General features: G+C 39.2%; 1 protein-coding gene across 6 annotated transcripts in view; it reads left to right on the plus strand.

Moving 5' to 3' along the window:
- LOC105486272 (collagen type XXV alpha 1 chain) overlaps positions 1–27,198 on the plus strand; it is a 507,117-nt gene that overhangs the window by 273,842 nt on the left and 206,077 nt on the right. For 3 of the 6 annotated variants that reach the window (XM_071093205.1, XM_071093207.1, XM_071093213.1), the window contains exons 1-2: positions 21,016–21,058; positions 23,282–23,299. Coding sequence is in view for 2 of the 6 variants with exons in the window: in XM_011749078.2 (XP_011747380.2) it covers positions 23,282–23,299 (18 nt within the window). In the remaining 4 variants the exon portion in view is untranslated. Of the gene's footprint in view, positions 1–21,015; positions 21,059–23,281; positions 23,300–27,198 lie in introns of those variants that run through there. The other 3 variants (XM_011749078.2, XM_011749079.2, XM_071093210.1) reach the window with 2 other exon arrangements.

Consider the following 27,198-nt stretch of genomic DNA (forward strand, 5'->3'; position numbering starts at 1 on the left):
AAGCTGATCTGGAGTTGCCATTACATACAAACTTACTTTATACATTATATGGCATGAGTTGAAAAGAAAATGTTATAGAATTCTTGTATTGTTTGCTAGTTTGAAAGTCGCGTGAAAGATGAGAATTTATTCCTTTGTCTCACTAGATCCCCTGTGTTTTATTTGTTAAGAAGGTTATTTTCCTATAGGCATTAGCTCATTTGTTTAGAGGAAAAAAAAATCCTTTTTAAATCTTTAGTTTGGGCCGGGCGAGGTAGCTCACGCCTGTAATACCAGCACTTTGGGAGGTCGAGGTGGGCGAGTCATGAAGTCAGGAGATCAAGACCATCCTGGCTAGCACGGTGAAACCCCGTCTCTACTAAAAATACAAAAAATTAGCCGGGCGTGGTGGCGGGCGCCTGTAGTCCCAGCTGCTCGGGAGGCTGAGGCAGGAGAATGGCATGAACCTGGGAGGCGGAGCTTGCAGTGATCTGAGATCACGCCACTGCACTCCAGCCTGGGCGACAGAGCGAGACTCCATCTCAAAAAAATAAAATAAAATAAACATAAAAAATAAAAATAAAAATCAAATAACATAAAAATCTTCAGTTTGGTGATATTAGTAGAGTTTAGGAGAAGAGAGTTTGAAGAGCATAAACAAACTGATGGCAATTTTAGATCTTTGGAACATTTTAAACAAAATGAAACATTGCTTGACCTTGTAACAAATATCGTAATTTATAAGAAATTCACTACAAAAATTGTATATTTCCTATAATATGAAGTTTCCTATGTGTAGATTTTAATCAAAACCACAAGGCAAATGAATTTGGATTGGGAAACCTCTTCCTATTCATCATTGAGAAGGAGAAGCTTTTATTTTGTCATTAAAAAGTATCCTTAAAAAGTAGGAAATTTCTTTCATCCCTGTTCATTTCTAGAACTTCCAATACTATCTAGAAATTCCAATAACTAAAGTACCCTGGTCATTTCTAGGTTTCTGTTCTGTTAAAAGTAAATTTAAATAGAAAGTTTTTATTCTTATAAATTATTATTGGAAATTGATCTGTCTCCTCTCTCTTTATACTACCTGGAGCCCAAACTATTGCTCTAAAGTACTGTGATTATGAGGATGTAACATACTTTAATACTTCCAATGATTTATAATACACTTATTATTTTGTCAGTAAATTAGACTCCATGGACAATATAAGCATTCATTTTAGGAAGAGTTTGGTAACAGTTAATCGATGGTTTACATTAGAAGATTTCTTGCTTAGGGACTGGAAGTCAGCATCATTTCAGATGTGCCTTTGTTGGCTGATAGTAGCCATGGCAGGTAGCATACTACTAAAATCAATATGATAAATCTCTTGAAAAAGGATACTTATTCTGTTATTCTGTTACTATATGTTCTCACCTTGTCTCACCCTACGCTGGATATGCTTTTAAATCCTTTAGGATACTAAAAATGGTATCCTACATTACAGGCCTTCAAACTTCTTACTTTTAAACTATAACCAAAATTAGCTAAATGTTGTTTGACTTTATCTATCAAGGCATCATATGAATCCCAGTAATATGAATATGTGTCCTTATATAAGATTTCAGCTCCGTGTCTAAACATCCAAATACAGAGCCCCATAGTGGAGTGTTACATTTTAATATTTGGTATTTATAAGCTTTTAATTTCAACAAATTTCAAAGTGATGCATATATAGAAATTGACCAAGATTATTGACTTGTCTTGTTGGAACTGTCTTATAGCTCAAACTTTTCTGCTAACTAGATAAAAAGAATCTTTCAGAAAGATATTTTCCTGAAATTTTTATCTTCAAACCATGAAAAGTTTCAGAGTACATAAAACTTATAGAATTGATAAGAGTTAATGGGAAAGTTAGAGATTGGGTCCAAGCTAGGTCTTCATTTTTTAAGTTAATGAATTGAAAGTGAAGCCCAAATAGGTATTTGAAGAGGGATCTTGTCACATGGACAGAACCACTCTGCAGTGATGAAAGTGGACACAATGAATTATGGTATACTGTATGTTGTTGCATCTAAATTAATTCATTTCTAAGGGAATATCTTTTTTAATGCTCCATATATTTAAAAGTTCAATTCATCAAAGTCATCATGCCATATCTGTTAAAAAGATTCATTTCTTGCTGAACTATAGCCAACAAATTTTCCAGAAATGACATTTTTCATAGTTTATTGTGTCCTCATTATCAAGGCAAAAACCACATCAAATGTGTTTCTTGAGTGACACTCAAGATGAATGAGAATGTGCATTCTGTTTCTGTATGTGGAGCTTTCAGTTTCTTAAGTATAATGAGAACTTTTAGGTAAAGATGTTTTTCAAGTTTCAATACTACTACATTTTTGTTATTTAAATATTTGAGTGGTTAAGGAATAGAATAGCACTACCAAGGGAATCTATTTTCTATTCTTTAAGTACTATAATATTATTCTTTAATTACTTGAGTTAAACCTCAAAACTTTGTTAATCTTTAATTGCTTGTGTTTCACCTTAATTTAAATGTCCATAGAATTGAGAGGAAGTTTGGGAATCTGTTTTTTAATTAAAATATTTAAATAATTTGCCATTATTTGTTAACTTTGATTTTATTATTCCTTTTGGATTACTACTGTTAATGTTTGTGCAAGTATAAGAATAAAAATTTATTATGTAATGATGTAAGATTAATGATGTTTGGTGTAAAAGATATTACTGTCAAAATAAATTAGCTTTTTTTTTTCCTGCAAAGATTAGAGGAAAAGTTGATTTTATAGCATTAATAAATGGGCTAATATTCTTCATTATTCTTTACCTGCTATGTGTTCTTCATGAAAGGGAGATGTTGAAGACAATTTAGAAACCTGGAAATTTTCTACACCAAAAATTAGGCAGGTTAAAATTCCATTCCCCAGATCCACAAAAGCAAAGAGGTTCCCAATGTTTTGTTTCCTTTCAAAATGTGAAAAATCTGAGCCATAGTTTGGTTGTATTACTTGACCTTTCTCATCTGATGGGGACTGCCTTTCACTGTTCCTGCTATCACAACATGACTGTGCAAACAAGGGGGCCAGATTTCACTGTGCTGTGGATTGTTCACGTGGAGCACGATACATAGGAGCTAAAGGAGCCCGGAACTGTTGTGCGCCTGCCCTCTGACATTGCTGAAAAATGCTCCCATGCCTAATGGCACAACCAGGTCCCTTGACTACCTCTGTGAATAAGGATAGTGCTACATAACTCTCATGTCCTGGTTCATGCTTCATACACCTATACATTCTTTGTGTGTATGTGAATCTGTACATGTGTTGTGTGTGAACTGAACTGAAACTTTTCCCTGAGCTTTCCTTTCAATGAGGAAAAATAAATGACTGAGGTTTGCAATTTGTCAAAAGCTTTGAAAAGATTGCTTTAGCAGACTTTATTTCTAAAGGTTCCTACTGCCTTTCCATCCTTTATGGAGGACCTGGTGGGATAGCCTAATTTACTTCGTGCACCAATTATTAATACAAATGTCTACCTTGGCCTACTTCCTTTCATTTATACAATTTCAGGGATGGCTAGTCAGCCATGCTCCAGGCGGGATGTAGACCCATTCATGCATGGGGCAAGTGCTTTATTGTCTCCCCAGTAGACTCAGAGCATGCTGTGGCTACAGCCTATGGAACACTTTCTTTCATCCCTCTGCAGTTATTTAGAATCGTTCAGAAAGAACCTGCCGAGCCTCATCAATAGAGGTAATTTAGCCAGTGGCTCTAAAAATGCTAAGCTACATTCCTGTCTCAATGGAGAACATTTATGCTGTAAAAGAAAAGAAATGTATTCAGATACTCTTGATTATAACATTACAGTATCTGATTTAATCTCAGCATCGCTAATTGTATAATGTTATCTGTTAAAATAAATTAAGGCGATTGATTTCTCGTTACAAAACATTTTATTGCAGTGAGCAGAGAGGACTTTAGTTTCCACAACTTGAGGCTCTGTCAAAAGATTTTTCAATTGCTTGGCAAGTATGAGAATAAAGAATGGGAATCTTAAAGTGCACTAACCTTTTTGTGTTTCTTGTGACCATAAGTTCCCCTGTTGAAGAGTTTAGGACTTATTTTCCTTGTTTCTCTCGCATCACTGCAGTGCCTGGCTTAATAAAGGTGTGCTGAATCAAAATTCTTATAAGAATGAATTTTTAAAAAATCAAATGTTTATGGCATGCCTTCCACTGTGGAAGGACTATGTGGTGTAACATCATGGTTAAAAACCTAGGCTCAGGAATCTGGCAGACCCGAATGTATGTCTCAGTATTTCCACTTACTAGTGGTGTGATCTTAGACAAGTCACTCAACATTTCCTGGTCTCAGTTTCCACAGCTGTAAAATGGGGCTAATAATGGTACCTACTGATGTCTGCAAAACCAACATCACAGTACCTGACATATTGTAACAACACTATAAGTGTTAGCTGTTCAAGGAGCATGCAGTTTAATAGAAGACACAGGCTATCAATACCTGTATTTTAAGGCAGAATGTAATGTTATAAAAGAATTGAGACAATGATCTGTGTATATTTAGAAGAAATAAAGTTCCCATCTGCTATAGGAAAGCAGACAAAGCTTTGGGAAGAGGTGAAAGCCTCAGAGCATGGAAGTGAATGAGCGGGAGGACGCACCAGGTGGTGGGTACAGCAGGAACAAGAGTGTGCCAGGAGTCAGGAGCTTATAGCAGTTGGAGGGAGGTCATAGGGCTAAGGGCCTCTACAGATGCTGGAGCCAAGGGTTTTGACTGCCAGGTCTAACTATGCCTTGATTTGGTCAAAATGAGATGTCATTTTCTTTGATGGAGTAAAAGTAAAGCTTTAAAATGTGATCAGTACATCTCGCTGGAACTGCTTGAGTGCTCCAAGTGCCATTGCTCTCCCTCTGGTATTTCAGCAGCACTCGGTTTACCCAGCTCTTGTCATCCTTAAGGTTTTGTGACCTGGTGGGTGAAGTTTATTTGGTCTCGCTACAGAAAATGTAGGAATGGTGATTTCCGTCAATTCTTTTTTTAAAGTATGGTAACACGTCCGGGCACGGTGGCTCACGCTTGTAATCCCAGCACTTTGGGAGGCCGAGGTGGGCGGATCACGAGGTCAGGAGATGGAAACCATCCTGGCTAAAAGGGTGAAATCCGCATCTCTACTGAAAATACAAAAACAAAATTAGCCGGGCGTGGTGGCGGGTGCCTGTAGTCCCAGCTACTCGGGAGGCTGGGGCAGGAGAATGGCGTGAACCCAAGAGGCGGAGCTTGCAGTGAGGCGACATCGCGCCACTGGCACTCCAGCCTGGGCGACAGGTATTGTAACACTTTAATATATGCATATAGTTACTGAAAGTTGCTTGGCATAAGAAAACAGGTCTGCTTAGTAGTTATCCTGATACACACTGCATAAAATGGAGTTTTGGCCAGGTACAGTGGCTCATCCCTATAGTCCCAATACTTTGGGAGGCTGAGGCAGGTGGATCACTTGAGCCCAGTTCAAGACCAGCCTCAGCAATATGGCGAAACTCTGTCTCTACAAACAAATACAAAACATTAGCCAGGCATGTGAACCCAGCTACTTGGGAGGCTGAGGTGGGAGAATCGCTTGAGCCAAGGAGATGGAGGTTACAGTGAGCTGTGATGGCGCCACTGCACTCCAGCTTGGGTGACAGAGCGAGACGCAAAGCAACAACAACAACAACGACAAAATGAAGTTTTACCCTTTTAAAAAATTTTAACAGGCATTGCACTATGGTACACATGAAAGCCTGACTTTAATATGTCCATGTCAATGTGAAGAAGAATGACTACACAGGCCTTTGACCTACCTCAAAGCTCCCATACAGACCAGAGAGTCTACATGAATCTTGGCTGAGTCTTTGCAACATTGATAATTCACTACATTAGCCACTTATTCAAGGGTCTTTCTCAGACATAATCCTCTTTTGTCTTCACAACTACTGAGTTTGTGCTGTGGGTCCTTGATGGTTCCCTTCCTCTTAGACCTGTCACCCAAAGCCCAGCTCATTCCTTGCCCCTGCCTGTCTTCTCTGGAGATGCACTACAGGCTATTCCACTTGAACTCTGTGGCCAGTGCTGAGCCAAAGTGTGCCCAATGGTGGAGCGTAGGATGGGAATGATGGGGTAGCTGCCTCTCTCATAGTTCGGGTGTGGGGATTCATGAATTCTAAAGACCAGAGGGGCAGGGAATCTGGCAGCAGCTTCTTCCTTCTGTTGCTATTTCTTTCATAGCCTATCTTGTTGCCTTCTGGGAAATAATGACCCAGGCACCACCTCTCTGGAGGGATGTGATACTCTGACCTGCCTTCTGCTGCTTGTGTCTCAATTGACCTGTTCATGAGGCTTGGCCATCTATTTTCATCCTGAGGAAGTAAAGAATAGAGCATCCGAACTCTGAGGAGCAGGAGGTATGGAGAAAGGGTGCATTAATGTCCGTAGCAGGTATCAGCTGTACAAGGAAAATATTGAAAGCAGGGAGTAGATGTAGGTTCTTTATCTATGAGGTGCCTGGATGCCTCTGATTTCCTGTTTTCAGAGTAAATTCTGTAATAGCTCATCATGAATAATATATAAAGACAATAATGTCTAAGAATTGTAAGGAAATTAAGAATATTGTAGGCAGGAAATTACAAATTTGTATGAGTACTCTGTATTTCTGAGTTTTTGAGTTCTTATTGAATAAATATAGACAATATTATCTATATTATTTTTACATAGTAGTTCCTTCTTGTCCAAGGGGATATGTTCCAAGACCCTCAGTGGATGCCTCAAACTGCAGATAGCACCAAATCCTATATATACTATGTTTCTTCCTATAAATATGTATACACACATACCACACATATACCTATATAAAGTCTAACTTATAAATTAGCCAAAGTAAGAGATTAACAACAACAATAATAAAATAGAACAATTGTAACTATATACTACCATAAAAGTTATATAAATGTGGTCTCTCAGCATATTTTATTGTGCTGTACTCACTCTTCTTGTGATCATGTGAGATGACAGAATGCCTACATGGTGAGAGGAAGTGAGGTGAATGGTGTAGGCATTGTTGACATAGCATTAGGCTACTATTGACCTTCTGCAGGTGGTGTATACAGCATAGTTACATTAGACAAAGAGGTGATTCATGTATTGGGCGGGATGGAGTGGGATGGCATGAGATTTCATCCCGCTACTCAGAATGGTGTGCAATTTAAAACTTAGGAATTGCCTCCCTCCTGTATCATTGATTTTTCCTCTCTTCTGGATAATTTCATTAGCATAGAATTATTCCATAATATCTTTTGTCCTTAAAACGAAACTTCCTTGACCCCATATGTTTCCCAGATGCTGTTCCATTTCTTTATGGCTTTTTTTACAATGCAACTCTGGAAAGAGTTGGCCACACTCATCAAATATTGTTTCCCCACTCTCTCTAATCTAACATGGCCTCCATCGCTACCACTGTACTGAAAACATTCTTCTTAAGTACATTAGTTACCTTTAATATGACAAATTTAGTGGTCAGAATTCAGTTCCAACTTTGCTGGACCACATTCAACACAGTGAATTGGTCTCTTCTTGAAATACTTTCCTTGTTTATCTCCTAGCTAGTCCTTTCTTTCTTTCTTTCTTGCTTTCTTGCTTTCTTGCTTTCTCGCTTTCTCGCTTTCTCTCTTTCTCTCTTTTCTTTCTTTTTTGATAGAGTCTTGCTCTGTTGCCAGGCTGGAGAGCTGTGGTACAATCTCGGCCCCTTGCAACCTCTGCCTCCTGGGTTCAAGTGATTCTCCTGCCTCAGCCTCCCAAGTAGCTGGAACTACAGGCGCGCGCCTCCATGCCCAGCTAATTTTTGTATTTTTAGTAGAGATGGGGTTTCACCCTGTTGGCCAGGATGGTCTCGATCACTTGACCTTGTGATCCGCCCACTTTGCCTCCCAAAGTGCTGGAATTACAGACATGAGCCACCAGGCCTGGCCCCTTTTTCTTCTTCATGGTTTCTACATGTTGGAATGGGCAGGGCATGGTGGCTCATGCTTGTAATCCCAGCACACTGGGAGGCCAAGACAGGAGGATTGCTTGAGCCCAGGAGTTCTAGACCAGCCTGGGAAGCATAGCAAGAACCTGTCTCTACAAAAAAATAGAAAATTAGCTGAGTGTGGTGGTACGTGGCTGTAGTCCTAGCTACTGGGGAGACTGAACTGGGAGGAGTGTGAGACTGCAGTGAGCTCTGATCGCACCACTGCACTCTGGTCTGGGTGACAAAGTGAGACCCTGTCTCAATAAACGAATGAATGAATGAATAAATGAATTTTGAAATGCCTGATGGCTCAGAACTTAGACCTTTCTTCTTCCTTATTTACATTGCCTCATTAGGCGATCTCATATAATCTCATGGCTTTAACTATTATCTATATGTCAAAGTCTCCCAAATGTATATCTCCAGTCTGAACTCTCTGAATTTTGGACTTGTATATCCAACTATCTATTCAATGTTTGCACACGGATATCTCCTAGAAATCTCAAACTTAACATGTTCAAAATCAAATGCTGGAATTCCACCCTTACTCTCCAAAGCTGCTCCTCTTCTAAATCTTCCACACATCACTAAAAAGCAGTTCCACTGCTCTAATTGCTCTGGTCAACCTTTCGAGTCATTTTTCACTCCTCTTTTTTCTCACACCCCACTTTCAATCTATCTGCAAGTCTTACACCAGAAACTGACCACTTTTTACCTCGTTGGTTATTATTACCCTGGCCCATCCCATCCTTTATCTTTCACTTAGAATGTTACAAAAGCCCCCAACATCTCTCCTTGTGTATACCCCTGCCTTTCTACTGCCTTTTCCCCATAATAGACATGATCTTTTTCAAATATAATTCAGATTGTGCCCTTTCTCTGTGCAGAACCTCCTCGCCATGGCTTTCTATTTCATCCAGATTAAAAGCCAAGTTCTTACCATGACCTGCAAAGTCCTGTCTGATCTGCTCCCTCCCTCTCTGTAATTTTCCTCCTTACTCTTTTTCCTCACTCACTCTAGTCCAGACACACTGTCAGTTGCTGGACACACTAAGCATATCTCCGTCTTACAGAGCATTACCACTTGCTGTTTGTTTTTCCTCCTTTTTTCCGTTCAAGGCCTCCCATGACCACCCTGTAAAATAGCACCCTCCCATTGAGTTGTTCTCTAGCCTCCTTATCCTCATGTGCTTTCCTGCTGAGTCCTTATCGCTGCCACATTATTCATAAACATTCTCTTAAAGCCTGCTTCCCCCACAAAAGTGATAGCGGGGCTTTGTTTCAGCTACCATATTTACTATATTCCTAGTACCTGAAGAATGCCTGCACACTGTAGGTGCTCAACAAATATTATGCAAATGAATAAATAATCAATTTTATTCCTCTCACACCTGCCCCATCCCTAGCAGACTTCTATTTCAGAGTCCTCTGAGATTTAAGGAATGGAATACGTCCATTTTCTGCCTCTGTACAGCAAATTGATCTGTATTTATTCTCACTTTCTTTCTTCTCATCTTATACAAGATGGTGTATTTTTCCCCACATTCTTCTCTGACTCCACTTCCTTTTGTGTTCTGTTGCATGCTGATACTGCTCTGCAAGCCATTTCTTTTCTCTATGTCCTGTCCGTTTGTAAACATTTTCAAGTACCTCCCACCTTATCACAAAAACAAGCAAGAAAACTTTTCCTTAACCCTATATGCCTTTTAGCTACGCTCCTATTTCCTTTCTTCTCTTCATGCACAGTTACTAAAAAGTGGTGTCTACTCAGGCTAGCAAATCGTCGGCACACATGTTTTCCATTATTGCTATCTGTAGACATTCCCTATCAATCCCACACCCTTTTCCAAAGTCTATAACTGGCCTCCAAACTTTCTAAACATGTTATTCCAGGCAGTTGTTAATAACCAGAGTTGACACTTCATATGACACCTGCTTGCCATCTATGGAGCTTATTCTTGTCTTAATTTGCTCACCTCACTGCTCAATCAATTACAATACAAATTCCAACTTTCTACTTGTTAAATGCAATGGACTCCTTGTTTTAATCAATTTCCCTTCTTGAAATTCTCTCCAATCTTGATTTCTGTAACTCTAATTTGTTGCCATTGTTTTTAGGTTTTTTTCATCCTCAGTTTCCATTTTGGAACACTTTTCCTCTCCCGCTCCTGAAATGTTTACATGACATTACCCCTAGTCAGGGGTTCTGAACCCAAGTGAATTATTTCCTAGAGAATCCACTAACTTAAGAGTCTGTGTGTGTGTGTGTGTGTGTGCAGTGTTTTATATGTGGATATTTCTAACTACTGCATCTATAGCTTTTATCCAGTTCCTAAGAGGGCTAAGAATCACTGCTACTTTCTTTCTATGGGTAATCTCACCCAAGCCCATGGGCAACCAGCATGACACAAGTGAGAGCTCAAAAGGGTCCAAGTCAAATAAACCCATGTTCATAGTTTGAACTTCCCTTTTAGAAGCTGTTTGACTAAGGAAACGTTACTTAACCTTTCTGAAACTTGGTTTGTTCAACTGCAAAATGGTGGAAATGACCCCTAATTTGCAGGGTTATTGTAACAAAGAGAGATGTCATTTGTAAAGCTCTTCGTGTTGTGTAGTGGTCAGTAAGTGGTAGCTATTACGATTCAGCCACAAACATCTGGGTCTTTCAAGAACATAAGCTTGTCAGCTTGCAGAGCCTCTCCTCCCTCATTTTAAAACAGGCTTCATTTTTAGGATTCTGCCTTAGTGAAGCAGTGAGGATGATGTGACTCATGCATTATAAATTAATTGACTCTCTGGGTGTTAGAAATCTGCTAGCATGCATTTATTAATGCGAAACATCTAGGACAGCTGCAGAGAGCACTGTCAAGTCCATCTTTGTGCACAATATTTGGAAAATCAGAATTGGGCACATATAAATTTAATCAGACTGAAAGATGTTTATAAATTGGCTTCCAGTATTTATCTGGAGCAATCAAAATAGCACACATTAAGAATGTTATTAAACATAGCAGAAACCAAATTACTCAATATATACAGTGTAATAAAAATTGGTAGGGCAGTAAAAATTGCCTGGGTATATGTTTTTAAAGCAATGGAAGCTGAGCAGGTCTCTTTTCAGAAGTATTCCGTATTTGTTTATTGTATCCTACTAAACATGTCTGTAAAACTGATCATTTACTTACACCTTGATTGCCAATCCTAATTCCATACCGGCTGGTGAAAAGGCTTGGATAAGCATGATGTTTTAGACACTTGACAAACATTTATAGTCAAAAGTGTAAGTTATTTATACAACTCCGTAAAATAATGCAGTTAAATTACAACCCAGATATTTTGGTTTGCAAAACAGCAAAGGATCCAAGGAACTCTGTGCCTAGCAGGGATCCCCAGTTGATGTGGAGCCATGACCTCTTCTCGTTGGTATTTAACTGTATAACTCTTATAACTCTCCTGCCCCTTTCTCTACTCCTACTTCCAAGTGATATGTGGCATACAGAAAGGTACATTTAAAACCCTTACTTACTGAATTTTTGAGAGCATATCTTAAGCATTTTGCAACATTCTTCCAAGTAATTAAAAACACTCTGAATTGGGAGAAAGTTAGAAACTGGAATTCAAAATCATTGACCTAGATCTTTGAGTAAATGACTACTATGGAAAAAAATTAACAACTTATGAGTTTAAAAGTTTTCTGCAGTTAATTAGTTATCATGTGACAATATATGGACGCTAGTAAAATTTAGAGAAGCATTAAAAACTAAAATAATAAAAATGTTTACTTATAATCCTGTCATCCATAGGTAACCATTATTTTTGTACATGTTTTCTTTCTTCCTCTCTCCCTCTTCATCTCTTCTTTTCTTTTCCTTCTCTTTCTTTTTTTAGATTGATTTCTAACTATATATCTGAATAAATATGTATATATGCAAAAATTATATCCTAGAAAATATATAACCTGTATTTTGTATACTACAATATAAATAAACATAATATATAAATATATATGAACTTAATAATTGGAATAACACTGTATTTTTGTGTTATAAAGAAATAATCAGAAATATAGTCAGATATTTACAGATACTCCTCAATTTATGATGGGGTTATGTCCCAATAAACCCAGAGTAAGTTGAAAATGTTGTAAGTAGAAAATGCATTTAATACACCTAACCTACTGCCCATCATAGTTTAGCCTAGCCTACTTTAAATGTTCTCAGAACACTTACATTAGCCTACAGTAGGGTAAAATCATCTAATGCAAAGCCTATTTTATAATAAAGTGTTGGCTATCTCATGTAATTTATTGAATACCATACTGAAAGTGAAAAACAGGATGGTTGTATGGGTACTCACCATGAAGTAACATACACAGAAGAATGCCCGCTGGTGAAGAATGTTTGAAGCATTGAACTAAAAATAATTGCTGTATGATGGAGATGCTGCACCAACAGGGTTATCAATCTCTCTCTCTTCTGAAAGGCTTGAGAATAGCAGGTAGAAGGGCATTGACACTTGTTGATGGTTTAGCAGGCACAGTGTTCTTCCAGAAGATAGCAAGTTTTGACTGTATGATTTGTTTCTTCTTTTCATCATATATTTCTCTTTATCGCAAACAAGAGCATCCTGTATCTGCCATCAGTGCTTGTGAATCTCCTGTAATTGACATCTGTTCCTCTGACTTCCAAAAGCCATTGCTAACAGTAGTAGCAAATATTTCTGCCAGTTTCTTTGATGAGAACTTTCTTGGTGCCTTGGACATCACTTCTGTTTTCTCTGCCTCAACTTCTTTACTTCTTTCTTCCTCCAATTCAGTCAGCTCCTTGTTGGAAAGTTCTTCAGCCTCGATGCCAACAAGCTCATAAATTTTCTCTTTATCAATGTCCAATTCTAGTGATTTCCTAAGCACTAGTATATTGTTACTCTTTCATCAACAGCAGAATCTTTGTTAAAGCCTTTGAATGTGTTCACATATGTCTTCATAACTTTCTTCCAAATGCCGTTCATGCATTGCCGTGTGACTTCTTCCCTTGTTGCGGCCATGTTCTGGATAGAATTTAGAATGCAGCCAGATTTAGTCACTCCAACAGCCTGCGCAAATGTCTGGCGTATCAATGTGCTTTGAACGCAGCTTTTGTGCCTTGGTGCATGGGTTGAATGAAAGCATTTGTGTTCAGCAGCAGATTCACAACATTTACATCAAGATGCATGTCACCGATATTCTGTGGAAGCCCTGGAGCATTGTCTAAGATTAGAAGAATCTTGAATGGAATGTTATTTTTCCTACAATATTCTCTTGCCTATGGAATAAAACAGTTCAAAAACCAGTCATCAAACAATGCTGATATCCAGGCTTTTTCTTTATGGTGTACAGTTGCTCACATTCTTGAATGCTCTTGGGTTCTCTGAGTGGTAGATTAGGAAAGGCTTTAATTTGAACCCTGCAACACTTCTACCCCAGAGCAACATTTCCACCTCAAATTAAAGCCTTTCCTGTAACACCCCAAAGCAGTGTTACACAGCCTTTGAATGCCGTAGACCCTGACATTGGACTCTTGGTGAATGTATATATGCTCTGGCGTATACTTGCAGAATAAGCTCATTTCATTGACTTTAAATATTTGTGCTGGTAAACACTTGTCATCCACACTTACCCTATGTAGCTCTTCCCAAAAGCTTTGGTACCTTCAATATCGGCACTTGCTGTCTCACCACAGATCTTCATATTATGAAAATTATGATGCATTTCGAAGTGTTGGAACTGGCCATGTCTTGCTATAAACATTTGTATATATGTAGGATCACTGGTATACTTTTTGACCTTACAGAACAGACTTCTTACCCTAGCCTGAATCATCGGTAGGCTAAGTAGTATGCACCTCTGTATCTGGTTTTCCATCCACATGACAAGTAATTTTTCCATATTATCAATCAGCCCAGCTCTTTTCTTTGTGATGATAGTGGATTTAACCAATGCTGATGATTTCACTGCCTCACTGATTCACATCTTATCCTTTAAGGTGGTTGATATCATGGATCATGAAAGTCCGAACTCTCTTGCAATGGCCATTACTGGCTTGCGCCTTCATACTGGGCAGTTATCTTGAGTTTCATCTCAAGAGTAATTGCCTTCCTCTTCTTCTCACCAGAAACAGGAGATGGATGAGTGTTTTGCAGACACGATAGGACACAAAAACACAGAACACAATATCCAAAACATGCCAGCAATGCAGCACACAGTAGAGTATTGGTTGTTTACCTATGTGACTGAGTGGCTGACTGGGAGCTGTGGCATGCTGCTGCTGCCCAACATAAAGAGAGTATTGCACCAGGTATCGCTAACCTGGGAAAACAGCAAAATTCAAAAACTTCTACTGAATGCGTATTGTGACTGCACCATTGTGAAGTCAAAAAGTTGTAAACTGGACCATCATAAGGTGAAGACCATCTGTATATAGAAAGACATAAACGTTATTTATAATAGTAAAAATCTGAATAAACCTCAGTGGAATATTAGGTATCCAATAAAATTTAATAATGCAAATTAATGAATGAGTCATTTTCTTTTTTATGTTCTGTATGTAAAATTTTTATAACAAAAATGCATGTGATAAAATTTTTTACTTATGTTCCACATATGAACATGTTAGTCATAAGAGAGAAAAAATAAATATGGTATTGTGTTAGAAAATATAATATTTTAAAATTAATGTGGCAACTTGTTGACCTGTTTAAACATGAGTAGATTTTTAAATACAATTATATATTTATGAAAAGCAAATATCTTGGAAGAAACCTTCCAAGTTTTGAATCTTTTCTTTTTATATTGAACCCCCCATAATAATCTCCATGCTCATTCTTACTCTCTGTCTCTTTCAAATTTTTAAAAAAGAAATATCCATCAGGTTTTAGATGAGCCACTTATTTTCCTCTGGAGTAGAATATGGCTTTTGCTTTCCAGCGTTAAAACCGTTGAGAATTGTTTTCCAAAAGAAAACCTTAAAGATTATTGTCTAAGTAATATTATTTGACTGCAGCTAACTTGCAGAATTATTAATATCTATGCTGTAGGATAGCACAACAGGCAATATAAATTATGAATAATGTTTATCTCAGTCAAGTGTATAAGAATCCTTGGAAGCAAGAGCAGCTTGTAGACATAGGGAGATGATGCAGTCTTTGCAAAGTCACTTTAAAATTAATATACATAATCCATAATGCTTTATGTTTTCAATTGCTTCTCTCTCTAGTATATCATTTACATATTAATTAGTTTTAAAAATTAGTTGATGCTTTATCTAAATTTGAATGAAATGAAGTGTTAGAATCAGATATATAACCTATTTTAAACCTCCATGCAACACTTACAGAGCATAATTTACAAAGTAGTTTGATATAATATTTTCATATGTATTGGATATGGAGACCAAATCAAACTAGAAAGTAATTTTTCTTCAAGATGGAACTCTCTTTTGTATTGGTAGGTGTATACATAGGCTCCTCTGGCCTTTGGCTGCCTCAGTTTTCTTTATTATCTGAATAAAATTCCACTGAGTGTGCATTATATGGTTTGGCTCTGTGTCCCCACCCAAACCTCATCTCCAGTTGTAATCCCCATAATCCTCACATGGCAAGGGAGGGACCAGGTGGGAGGTAACTGCATTATGGGGGCAGTTTCCCTTGTGCTGTTCTCATGATAGTGAATGAGTTCTCATGAGATTCAATGGTTTTATGAGGCAGTTTTCCCTGATCTTGCTCACTCTCTCTTGCCTGCCACCATGTACGACGTGCCAGCTTTCCCTTCTACCATGATTGTAAGTTTTCTGAGGCCTCCCAAGCTATGTGGAACTGTGAGCTAATTAAACCTTTTTTCTTTATAAATTACCCAGTCTTGGTATATTGGGGTCTGGGACAGAACTAATAGGATATATATATATGAGTTTATTAAATATTAACTTACATGATCACAAGGTCACACTGTCTGCAAGCTGAGGAGCAAGGACAGCCAGTCTCAGTCCCCAAACTGAAGAACGTGGAGTCTGATTTTTGAGGGCAGGAAGCATCCAGTGCGGGAGACTAGGCCGATTTCTCTTTTTCATGTTTTTCTACCTGCTTTTTGTTCACTGGAAGCTAATTAGATTGTGTCCACCAGATTAAGGGTGGATCTGCCTTCCCCAGCCCACTGACTCAAATGTTACTTTCTTTTGGCAACACCCACACAGACACAGCCAGGATGAATACTTTGTATCCCTCAATCCAGTCAAGTTGACACTCAGAATTAACCATCACACTTGGGTATGTCTTTATAGCAGTGTAAAAATGGACTAATACAGTAAGACTTCCTTTTCAACATTGATGCATTTATTCTGCAGTGAACAGAAGCCAAGAGAATACTTTCTGGAACATTAGATTGAGAACTTACATTTTGAAAATATACCACTGTAATGTAAGGAGAGTAAGCATTCTACTGGTTCTTTAAAAATATTATTGTCTACCCTCTTTGGGCTAGTCAAAATAGGCTCACATTTCAGCAGTTCAACAATTGTTTCAGATGCACCTTATAGCTTGGGGTCTGAGATATTGGAGAAGAAAATGCAAACACATTCACAGAGTTGAGGATGGGCAAGATCCCTACTCCCTGGTGCTGCAAGTGTAGAATACATCTGTTCCACTAACTGGCACAGACTGTAGGTCAAACTGCAACTCTTGTAAGGCTAAGGGTCCCATTGAGAGGACAGGACCAGGCACAGTGGCTCACGCCTGTAGTCCCAGCACTTTGGGAGGCCAAGGTGGGTGGATTACCTGAGATCAGGAGTTTGAGACCAGCCTGACCAACATGGTGAAACCCCGTCTCTACTAAATACAAAAAATTAGCTGGGAGTGGTGGTGTGCACCTGTAATCCCAGCTACTTGGGAGGCTGAGGCAGGAGAATTGCTGGAACATGGGAGGTGGAGTTTGCAGTAAGCTGAGATTGCACCATTACACTCCAGCCTGGGCAACAAGAGCAAAACTCCATCTCAAAATAAAAGAAAGAGGATGGGATGAGGGACCAGGAGAGGGTTCCATGACAGGACTCCTATTGGCCCTCAAGACCTCCTGCCACCAGAACAATCCTGCAGCTACTCAGAGTCTTTTTGAGGTGGTTCTAAAGCTTTATCTGGATGCCTACTACAGGTCTTATTTTACAGGTGCTTTTCCTTTCACCTGAAAAGAAAAATAAACTTGACATCTCAGTGTGTAAATTTGAGAATTTTAAAGATAATGAAATTATAGTAATCATTTCAAATGATTGTTTTAGATGGCAAGGAGTCTAACAATTCAAGAGAATAAAAACATCCAAATATGAGTATACTAAAATAAAAGTAGTAGTCAAGCTTGGGTTTCTTAATGATGAGTTTCTGAGTTATTGAGGCAATTTCTTTCTAATTATCTTGAAACAGAGGTAGTACCTTTTAGAGTTGCATGAACAATACTAATATTTCCTCGAGTTTTTGTAGATGGACGTTTTGAATTTAAAATTGATCACAGTAAAGATGTATGTGGATCTGTTATCCTAATCAATGTTTCAAAATAATAGTGTACTTTAAAACTACAACCTTTCTGTGCCTATCTGTGAGTGTGTTAAATGGGAGAGCAGCATTTGTCCTGTCTGAAAAGGAAAGACACAGATTTATGATGTATAAAAAAAGTATCATGTAGTGAAACTAATTGCCTCAGTCAGAGATCCAAATGAGTTTGTCAATTCAGAGAATTGTGTTAGCACTTACTAGCAACTATAATTGTGACAATGTTACAGGATCCTTTGGGTGTCACTTTTCCAGCTGGAAACTTTGTGGCCAGTGGCGCCTTTGCTTGAGTTTTGTTCAGACCCACTGGGCTCATTCTGCCCACTTGGCCTGGCAGGCTGTGCTTGGCTTCTGCTACCGGCCTGGGTCCTATACATGCCAAGGGTGAGCCAGATGCCAGATGGTGAAGGGTGTGTGAATGAGTGCAGGGTCCGGCCACTGCACACAGCCAAGGTGCACTGGCTGCTGCAGTGGGGCGGGCAGCTCCAGGCGCTGTCACAGGTGCCAGCTCCATGCAAACCTGTGGCTGGATAAGACGCACTGCAAGTGGCTTCTGCTGCGGGCACCCATGTCTGGGCAAGGGGAATGTGGTGGCACCCAGAAACTTGGAGACACCAGAAACCACAAAGCCCCGAAGAGGGAGTCACAGCCCTGGCTCAGGGAGGCCCTAGGTCTGGGCTCCCTGAAGGGCCACAGCTCTTCTTTTTTACTGATGCTCGCAGCATGGCGAGTGAGGGGCAGGTGTTTAAGCTCTGTTTTTGTTACAGCTCTTTCAGTCTTGCCATTTGGTGGGTCTCGAGTTCTTTTCCTACATTCAGGAAGAATGAGGTACATGGACAACTGGAGGATGAGCAGGACGGAAAGGAGACTTATTAAGCAACAGAACAGCTCTCAGGAGACCCAAAGTGGGTAGCTCCTTTCTGCAGGCAGGTCATCCTGATGAGTGTCCAGCTCTCAGCAGAGAGGAGACCCAGAGTGGTGGCCCCTTTCTGCAGGTGGTAGTCCCCATGTCCGTGTGAGTCTGTCTGAGTCTGGGGTTTTTATGGGCTTCAGAAGGAAGCAAGTGAGTGCTGATTTATCCATGGGCAGCCATGGGCAGGCCTGGACCCAGAACTGGCAGTCTGGTCCCCAGGCTTCAGGCCTTTCCTGGCTTGAAGGAGGGGTTTCACCAGGGACCCACCCCTTTCTGCCTAGGAACCTGTCTGCCTCCCACCATCATCAACATGTCTTCCATGGCACCTTGGCTGTTCATGCCAAGGGGCACCTGCAGGCCTGCACTGTGCTGCCCTTAGCCCCACTGGCCTCCATTCTGTTCTCATTGGCACTTAAAGTCTGGAGGTGGCTGAGGCATTAGGGGGCTGCTATATCAGTACCGCCCTGATTATGCAGACACCCAGCTTGGTTGTGACAGTGTCTGGGCTCAGCCACAACTTTGCTCCACCCTGGAGCCGGCACTGGAAGTGGGGAGAGGCCAGAGAGTGGGAGCAGGCACTTCTAAGTCTACAGGGGCAGGAGGGGCTTCCCAGGCTCCCTAAATGCAGGGAATGCCAGGGTCTGGAGCCATGGCTGGGCAGCTGCAGCTGCCCCCAGAACTGCAGGGCACCCGTCCCACCAACTCAGTAGGGGGCAGGGATCCTGCCTGTTCCTGCCCCCCCTGGCTTCATGGAGCACACAGTCCTGGCTGCATCTCCTCTGCTGCAGCCAGCATCTTCACAGCAGCCACTCCAGATGGGCCGCTGCTGCCATCAACAACAGTCCAAAAAAGAATAGTTAATATTGCTCTTTAGTTGCCTAAAGTAATGCATACTCCTGTGACAGGTCATCTCATTTATCATGTTCCATTGTGGCTTACTTGCCTCGCCAAACTTTCAACCTCCTTTGAATACTTTCCTGTAAAACATCAGCTACTGGCTGATTGTTTTCCACTTTGCTGTTCTTATGACCAGTTTTTAAGATCAGCTCCTCCTGCTGTTTCTTCTTCTTCCTGCTGGTACCTAAGCTGCCCTGAGAGCATTGCATTTAACTGTTGATGTACAGTGAGTCAGTGACCCGGAGCACTCAGTATTCTCCACTTTCTCATGTATGTTCCTAACTTCAGTATGTCTGTGACTTAACTGTTTCACTTGGCATGGCTTTTGCGTTTAATAGATTCAGGTTTTTATTTATGAAGCATTTTGGTGATTTGCTTGGGAAAAACGATCTTTTCAGGAATTCTATTTTTAAAAAGGCAACTTACAGTAGTTATAAATTATAAATCGTAATTTATAACTACTCATTCAGGGTGTCCTTTAGAAAAAGTTAACCTTCCCAGTTAATTATCAATAGTGGTCACTACCTTTAAATTACAATTAACTAGAAAAATACTCAGTAGTGAATGAAAATATTTGTATAAATAAAACTACTCAGAAGCAGCTTAAGGAAATTCTGAGATGTTTCTTTTTGATTAGTCTGGGCAAAGTCTTTATCACCACATGCTGTCAGTCACTACGAAGTTTCTGAGACACTCTCCTGCTCTCCCTCTATTCCACGGCTCCTGCTCAGAGCAGATACCATTACCATATCCCCAGAAACCTCTCCTCTGATCATGGCCCTGGTTTTGCCAGATGGCTCTATTATGACGACTGCAAGACTTGCGCTGTCAGATTGTCTTTTTGCAGGTAGGTGCCTGCTAGTGAATAGATTGTTACATCCTAGTGAGTGAGAGGACCTGGTGTAGGCAGTCCTGGAATCTCCTAGAAGAGTGGTAAGGCCTGTGTTGTGTATTCCAAGTTTTAGATCAGAGTTACTGAATTCGTTACATTGTATGCTTTGTTTCTGTGGGAAGCTTCTCTATCAACCACTTCCTCTTTTCTCTCCTTTTTCTGTTCCCTCCCCCAACACACACGCCATACACCCCTGAAATTCATATCATACATTAATCTGAGTTCCTTTAGTACTATAAACTTTCCAATGCCTATATAGATGTCAGTTTTTAGTAGTAAACAGTTATTTATGGCTGTTTGTTCTATCACTAACATAAAATCCATAATGCAATATATATTTTATATAATAGCATATAAGTGTATGCACGCATCGTGCCACATCATTTGGTCAGTGTAATGGCAGGAATGCGACATATTAAAGATGGACAGGAAAAGTCTGTCACTTGTAGAACAACCACAGGAGTCTGAAAATATCACAACTATACTAAACAAATTTTCGTTTGAAGAAATTCTTCCCGGTTTTACAGAATCCTGCATTTTAACTTTCACATAACACATATAAGAGATGTAATATATTCTGGGATTCTATAAAATATTCATGTTCATGTTTTTTTTTTTTTTTTGAGACAAAGTATCACTCTATAACCCAGGCTGGAGTACAGTGGCACAATCTCAGCAAACTACAACCTCTGCCCCCCGGGCTTGAGTGATTCTCTCACCTCAGCCTCCCGAGTAGGTGGAATTACAGGTGCGTGCTAACACGCCCAGCTAATTTTTGTATTTTTAGTAGAGACAGGGTTTCACCATGTTTTCCAGGCTCGTCTCAAACCCCCGACCTCAAGTGACCTGCCCACCTCGGCATCCCAAAGTGCTGCAATTACAGGCATGAGCCACCACGCCCAGCCACATGTTCACATTTCTGAGTTTGCATTAGTTCAAAACATCAGAAAGACCAAAAGCTTAGAGCTGAGGGGAGTTGGTGGGGGGCGGGGCAGGGGAAGAGTGCACAAGAGTGACCACATGTTTGTAATTTCACCCAGTACATGGATCTGGAAAGATCCATAGTTACATGTAAGTGGTTCTTGGGAGAAAACCTTTGTAGCCAGCCTAGGCAACATGGCAAGAACTCAAAAAAAAAATTTTTTTTTTTTGCAAAGTTAGCCGGGCATTGACAGTGGCATGTGCCTGTAGTCCCAGGTACTTGGGAGACTGAGGTCAAAAGATCACTTGAGCCTGGGAGGTCAAGACCACAGTAAGCTGTGATTGTGCCACTGCACTCCAGTGTGGGCAACAGAGTAAGACCTTACAACAAACGAACCAACAAAAAACCTTCATAGTGTCTCCACAGAAATCTTCTCTATGTTTAGTGCTGATTTTAGAGCTATTATCCTCAAGAAGCTTTGCTGAACTGGCTTCTGTATATGTATCAGTTGCAGGTAGGAGTGCCTACTGGTCCTAGGTATGCTTCTGGAAGCAAAGATTCATGCTGTGGCAGCCCTGGAGTGGTTGGGAAGTTTAGAGTGTTACCGGCTTGAAGAATGCTCTTGTACCATAGTTGATCTGAACAAGTCTGTATATAACTGTCAGCTTAAACTTCTAGGCTGAAAGGCAGAATGACCTGGTAGAAAATGCATAAATTGTGAAATCAGATTTGGATTTAAACTCTGGCTTTTCTATAAGTTTGTATAAGTTGTAACCTTTAGCTTATTTCTCTGAGCCTCAGTTTCTCCATCTGAAAAATTCAGGGCAGTTATGAGGAATAATTGGAATAGTATATCCAAAAGTACCTGGCACTTGGTAAGGAATTAATAAATGTTATTCTCTTTCTCTCTCTTTCCACTGCTGGAAAGTAGAGGATTGGGGTGAGTAACATCTGCAGTGACTTGGTTTGGCTCCCCTTCCTAGTTTGACCTGCCAACTACATTTTCAGGCAAAGTTCTTGGAAATCATCTGTTCTATCCCCAGTGAGTTAGAGAACAAGTACCTAAGGAAATTGCAAGCCTGGAGAGAGGCTAAGAGAGACAGTTCCCGGGCCTTCTCTGGGAGCTGTATTAGCTCCACACTTTCCTGTGTGACACTTGGTGCCACACAGCTGAGACAATGAGACTGCACATTATTTATTTACTTTTTAAGATTTCTTAACTCAGTGTGAACATTTTTTTCAATCTCATCTAATACAAAATCCAGTTGGAGGTTATAAGAAGTTGATATGTAATCCATACTTTTATTCACAGGTGATTGATCTTTAGCTAGAAGCATTTACAGTTATACTGCTTTGAAATTTTTGATCAGCTTAAACAAGAAAATGACATTTAAAATAAATTAGATTGGACAGAGGTCACATAATCTATTGACTGTGTGAAGAGTTAGGATGCGTGATCCAAAGGCATCTCATATCCTTTTAAAATGTCCTTAGGCTCAGTTATGCAAAGTAAAAGATAAAGGTTTATTTTTTAAATTAACTTAAAATGTTATTGAAATAATGAGAAATTAAAAGACTTGATGAGCTCTAACACTAAAGTATCTGCATTTATTTTTTTAAAATGTAACTCTGTCATGTTTGAATATGTAGCTCGCAGTCTGTGCTTTGAATAGCTCATAGTTTGGGCTCATAGCCTGTCCTGGAAGACTCTTCCTTTAAGTAACCCCTTCATCACGATAATACTAGGTATGGTATTCCTTTCACCTTCTCTTTTTCCAATTAAATTTTAGAGCACGCTAAAACCCTGGAGTCATTCTGGAGTTAAATAGACTATAATATCAGATTTTAGATAAATAGCATAAAGTAAAACTAGTAGGATGTGATATGAGTTTTTTAAAGCCACAAGTGAAATTTATCAGTAGTTAGGGTATTATCTTCAGAAATATTTGTAAATATTTCCAGAACTCGTTTCAGTTTTGGTAGTGAAAATATTCACTTAGGATACAATTTTGTAATTGTTTTTCTTTTTCTTCTTCTTTTTAATTTCAGGGTCAGCGTGGGCCTCAGGTAAGATAATTCTTTTCTGGCAAATAATTATTTTCCATTTAGAATTTTTCCAGTGTGGAGGTCTTTCTGCAAATCTTTCAAAAGATATAAAAAAGCTATGAACTGGTAATCACGACACCACACAGTAGACCAAATATTTCCCAGGAGTAAACCCTTGGGGCCTCTTCAGGGTTGTGTGAGCCACATCAGCTGTTGGGCCAGATGGCAGATTTAACAATGTACTATCATATAAAGCAAAACTCTTAACTGATCTGAAACAGTGCCACAGGACTTTAATGTAAGACAGCACGACATAAAAGTCGAGTCTGAACTGGCTTGCATTATGTACTGATTAATCGTGTACTAATAATGTTGTGAATCCCTGCAGACTCTGATTATTTAGACTGTGATCCTACCAGCTACTTTTGATTCATTACAGACAGATATTGAATTTTTAATTTAGAAACAACTGCCAAAGACATGATTTATAATTAAGCATGAATGCAGTCAACAGAAAATCTTACTGAGCCCTAAATCATATTGAAGAAAATAAGCAAATTTTAGGAAGAGGAGGAATGTGGTATGAAGATGGAAATACAAAAGAAGAAGTGAGTTTTCAGAAATGAAAAGTCAGTACAAAAAACTCAAACAACAAATTCAGTATCAATACTAATTATAATCCGTAGGATTCTATAGAGAAGAAAATGCAGTTATTAATGTTTTACTTTTAATACTCCAGTGCCTATAAATAATATAATTCCTTACTGAACTCATCTCCATCGCTTTCCCCTTGATGTACTGAATGCTATTTCTGCCTTAGATTGTTTCACAAATAAGCCATTTTCATGATAGCTTTGTAGTCAACATCATGAATTATCTATTGTGTGCTCCACCTCATACCAGATCACAAGAATATTATTTATGGTTTGTATGATCTCTATATATAGATGTCTAATGAAACAAAAAATTCCACATACTTCAGTAAACAAGTTCTTTTCACACCAAGCGTATGAGAAAGTTTGACTTTTAATTAATTTGTATTGATATCTGAAAATACCTATATTCTCATCATTTGTGATTTTCACTCTTGTATTCCATGTTGGTTCAAGGTAATTATTAATGGAATAAAACCCATAGGAGAAAGTTATAGCTTGTTTACTAAATTTGAAATAACCATATTATAATGGAATGAAGACAAGTAAAAGATGTTTTGCATGGTTTCTTTTGTTTTTGGGGGGTTTTTGTTTTGCCTTTTTTTTTTTTTTTCTCTGAGACGGAGTCTTGCTCTGTCACCCAGGCTGGAGTGCAATGGTGCAATCTTGGCTCACTGCAACTTCCGCCTTCTGGGTTCAAGTGATTCTCCTGCCTCAGCCACCCAAGTAGCTGGGATTACAGGCACCTGCCACCACACCCTGCTAATTTTTGTATTTTTAGTGGAGATGGGGTTTCACCATGTTGGCCAGGCTGGTCTTGAACTCCTGACCTCGGGTGATCTACCCGCCTTGGCCTGCCTCCCAAAGTGCTGAGATTACAGGCATGAGCCACTGTATTCAGCTTGCATGTTTTCTTTTATTTGATGCTTACAACAGCCTTGGAAAGTATTATTAACCTACGTGTGTGTGTGTGTGTGTGTGTGTGTATGTGTGTGTGTGTGCATGCGCGTGTGTGTATAAACATACAGAAACAGAAGAGATAAATTACTCACATGAATAACACCATGAACTGGGAGCTAAACTGAAGTCTATATCTAAAACCCTCATACTTTGTAGTGCTCAGCCCTTGAGAGAAGGTGGTGAGACAGCCGATGACAAAAGAAGTTGAAGAGTTGATTTTGAGAGATCGTAATCTTTAACATACTTTAATTATTAATAGGATCTCTGTCTTAGCTGTACCTTCTTTCCTGCATCCCAAAGCAGTTCTTAAGAAATTGAGCATAAATAATTTATTTGAGACATGATCCTAGAAAGCATCATGAGAGAGTGGAGAAATGACATAGGGAAGGCAACAACACCAAAAAATGGGTGCCTCAATTTGCAGGTTACTGCTGTGGACAATTGGGGCTCAATCCTGCTGAGGAATCTTGAGAGACTGTGTAGAGCATGTTGCAGAATCATCCCAGAGAGGGACAAGGAAGTTGATGGATTTATCCACTAATTTCCCTGCCTTTACTGTTGAGGGTCGCAGTTGGGTGCTGGCTTTTCAGCACTCCTGGCCTGCTGTGAAAGCAATTTAGGAAGCCATAGCGACGTATGGGACCTGTATTCTAGCACTGTCTTAGAGCAGGTAGTGGTGGACAGGCACCTACATGTGCCACAACATCCAAGTGTACGTGTCTTATAGACAAGACAGAGTAGAAAATTCAGATATGAATAGAAAGACTTGGGAAATTAAATATAAAGGCAGCATTAAATGCATAGTAATTAATAAGATACTAAAGAGAGTAACTGTAAAAAGAAAAACAGTCATAGTAAATCTTGAGTATACAGCCACAGTTAATAAACAGAAGAAAGATCATAAACCAACATTGGAAACCAAGAATGGACAGGACCAGAAAAACCGTGGATGATGGTGGCTGAGAATGAACATATATCATGACACTTCAGAACACCTTCACATAAGGTCCTATATTTACTATGGCTTTGCAGAAACATAGTCTGCCTAACTGCCTATGCTGGAAAATGTTGAAAATTTGCAAGGAGGTTGGAACCAGCATTTTCAAATGGTCCCATTCGAAACCTGCTCTGGTTTCCTTTGTTTTGGCTACCAGTTTGCCTTTAGTGGATGTGAAATCTCATGATCATTTAGTTTAAAATGTCTTCCTCACATCACAGTAAAAGGAAGTCAATAAATTGAGGAAGGATATTTATTGACTTTTCCCTCATATGAGGGAAAACATGAAGCCAAGACATACCCTCACATAATCTTTCCACAGCTCAAAAAAGAAGTGAAGAGTTGTTGTTGTGTACCCAAGGAAAAGCCTGGCCTACCTCTTACGCCTACATCATCATAATATTTTTCCAAAGAAACTTCCATTGTTAGATTTAAAATTAAATAACTCTTCATGAAGTTTTGCATTTGGTGCTTGATAGTCATTAGCTTTTCTCTGATACTCTTTAAATTATAGATGAATTTTGTATAGGCTCTTATCCATCTGTATATTTTGTTTTCCCTATTACCTATTGTAATGTGTTACTTTCCTAACCCCTGCTCTGCTCTTGGGAAATTTTCTTTTACAAAAAACGTGGACCTTAAACTGACTTTTAAAAAATTACTCTTCAGCAAAATTAGTTTTATTTATTATTTTTTTAACTTTTATTTTAAGTTCAGGGTTACATATGCAGGATGTGCAGGTTTGTTACACAGGTAAACGTGTGCCATGGTGGTTTACAGCACAGATCATCTGATCACCCAGGTATTAAGCCCAGAATCCATTAGCTATTCTTCCCAATGCTGTTTCTTCTCCAAGACCCCACAGGTGTCCAATGTGTGTTGCTCCCAAGCCCCTACAGGTGCCCAATATATGTTGCTCCCGACAATGAGTCCATGTGTTCTCATCAATCAGTTGCCACTTATTAATGAGAACATGTGATGTTTGATTTTCTGTTCCTTAAATAGGCTTTCAACCACAAAACAAATTTTATCTATCATAAATATGAGCACTTAGAAATGATATATGTAGTAGATTTGATTATAAATATCTGCAGCAGAGTTTTTGTATTTTATAGTTATATCTTACATTAATACCTTACTGTAAGCCTACTTTTTCTTTGAGTAAATTTATATAAACTGTACATTAAATCTGTTTAGCATAGATCTATAAGGTAAATACATACAGTGTGTTAATGAGCAATATGCATTTTAAACCCAAATTAGAGGGTGAACGCGATGGCTTACACCTGTAATCCCAACACTTTGGGAGG

The sequence above is a fragment of the Macaca nemestrina genome, chromosome 3 (assembly GCF_043159975.1).
Source record: "Macaca nemestrina isolate mMacNem1 chromosome 3, mMacNem.hap1, whole genome shotgun sequence".
NCBI lineage: Eukaryota > Metazoa > Chordata > Mammalia > Primates > Cercopithecidae > Macaca > Macaca nemestrina.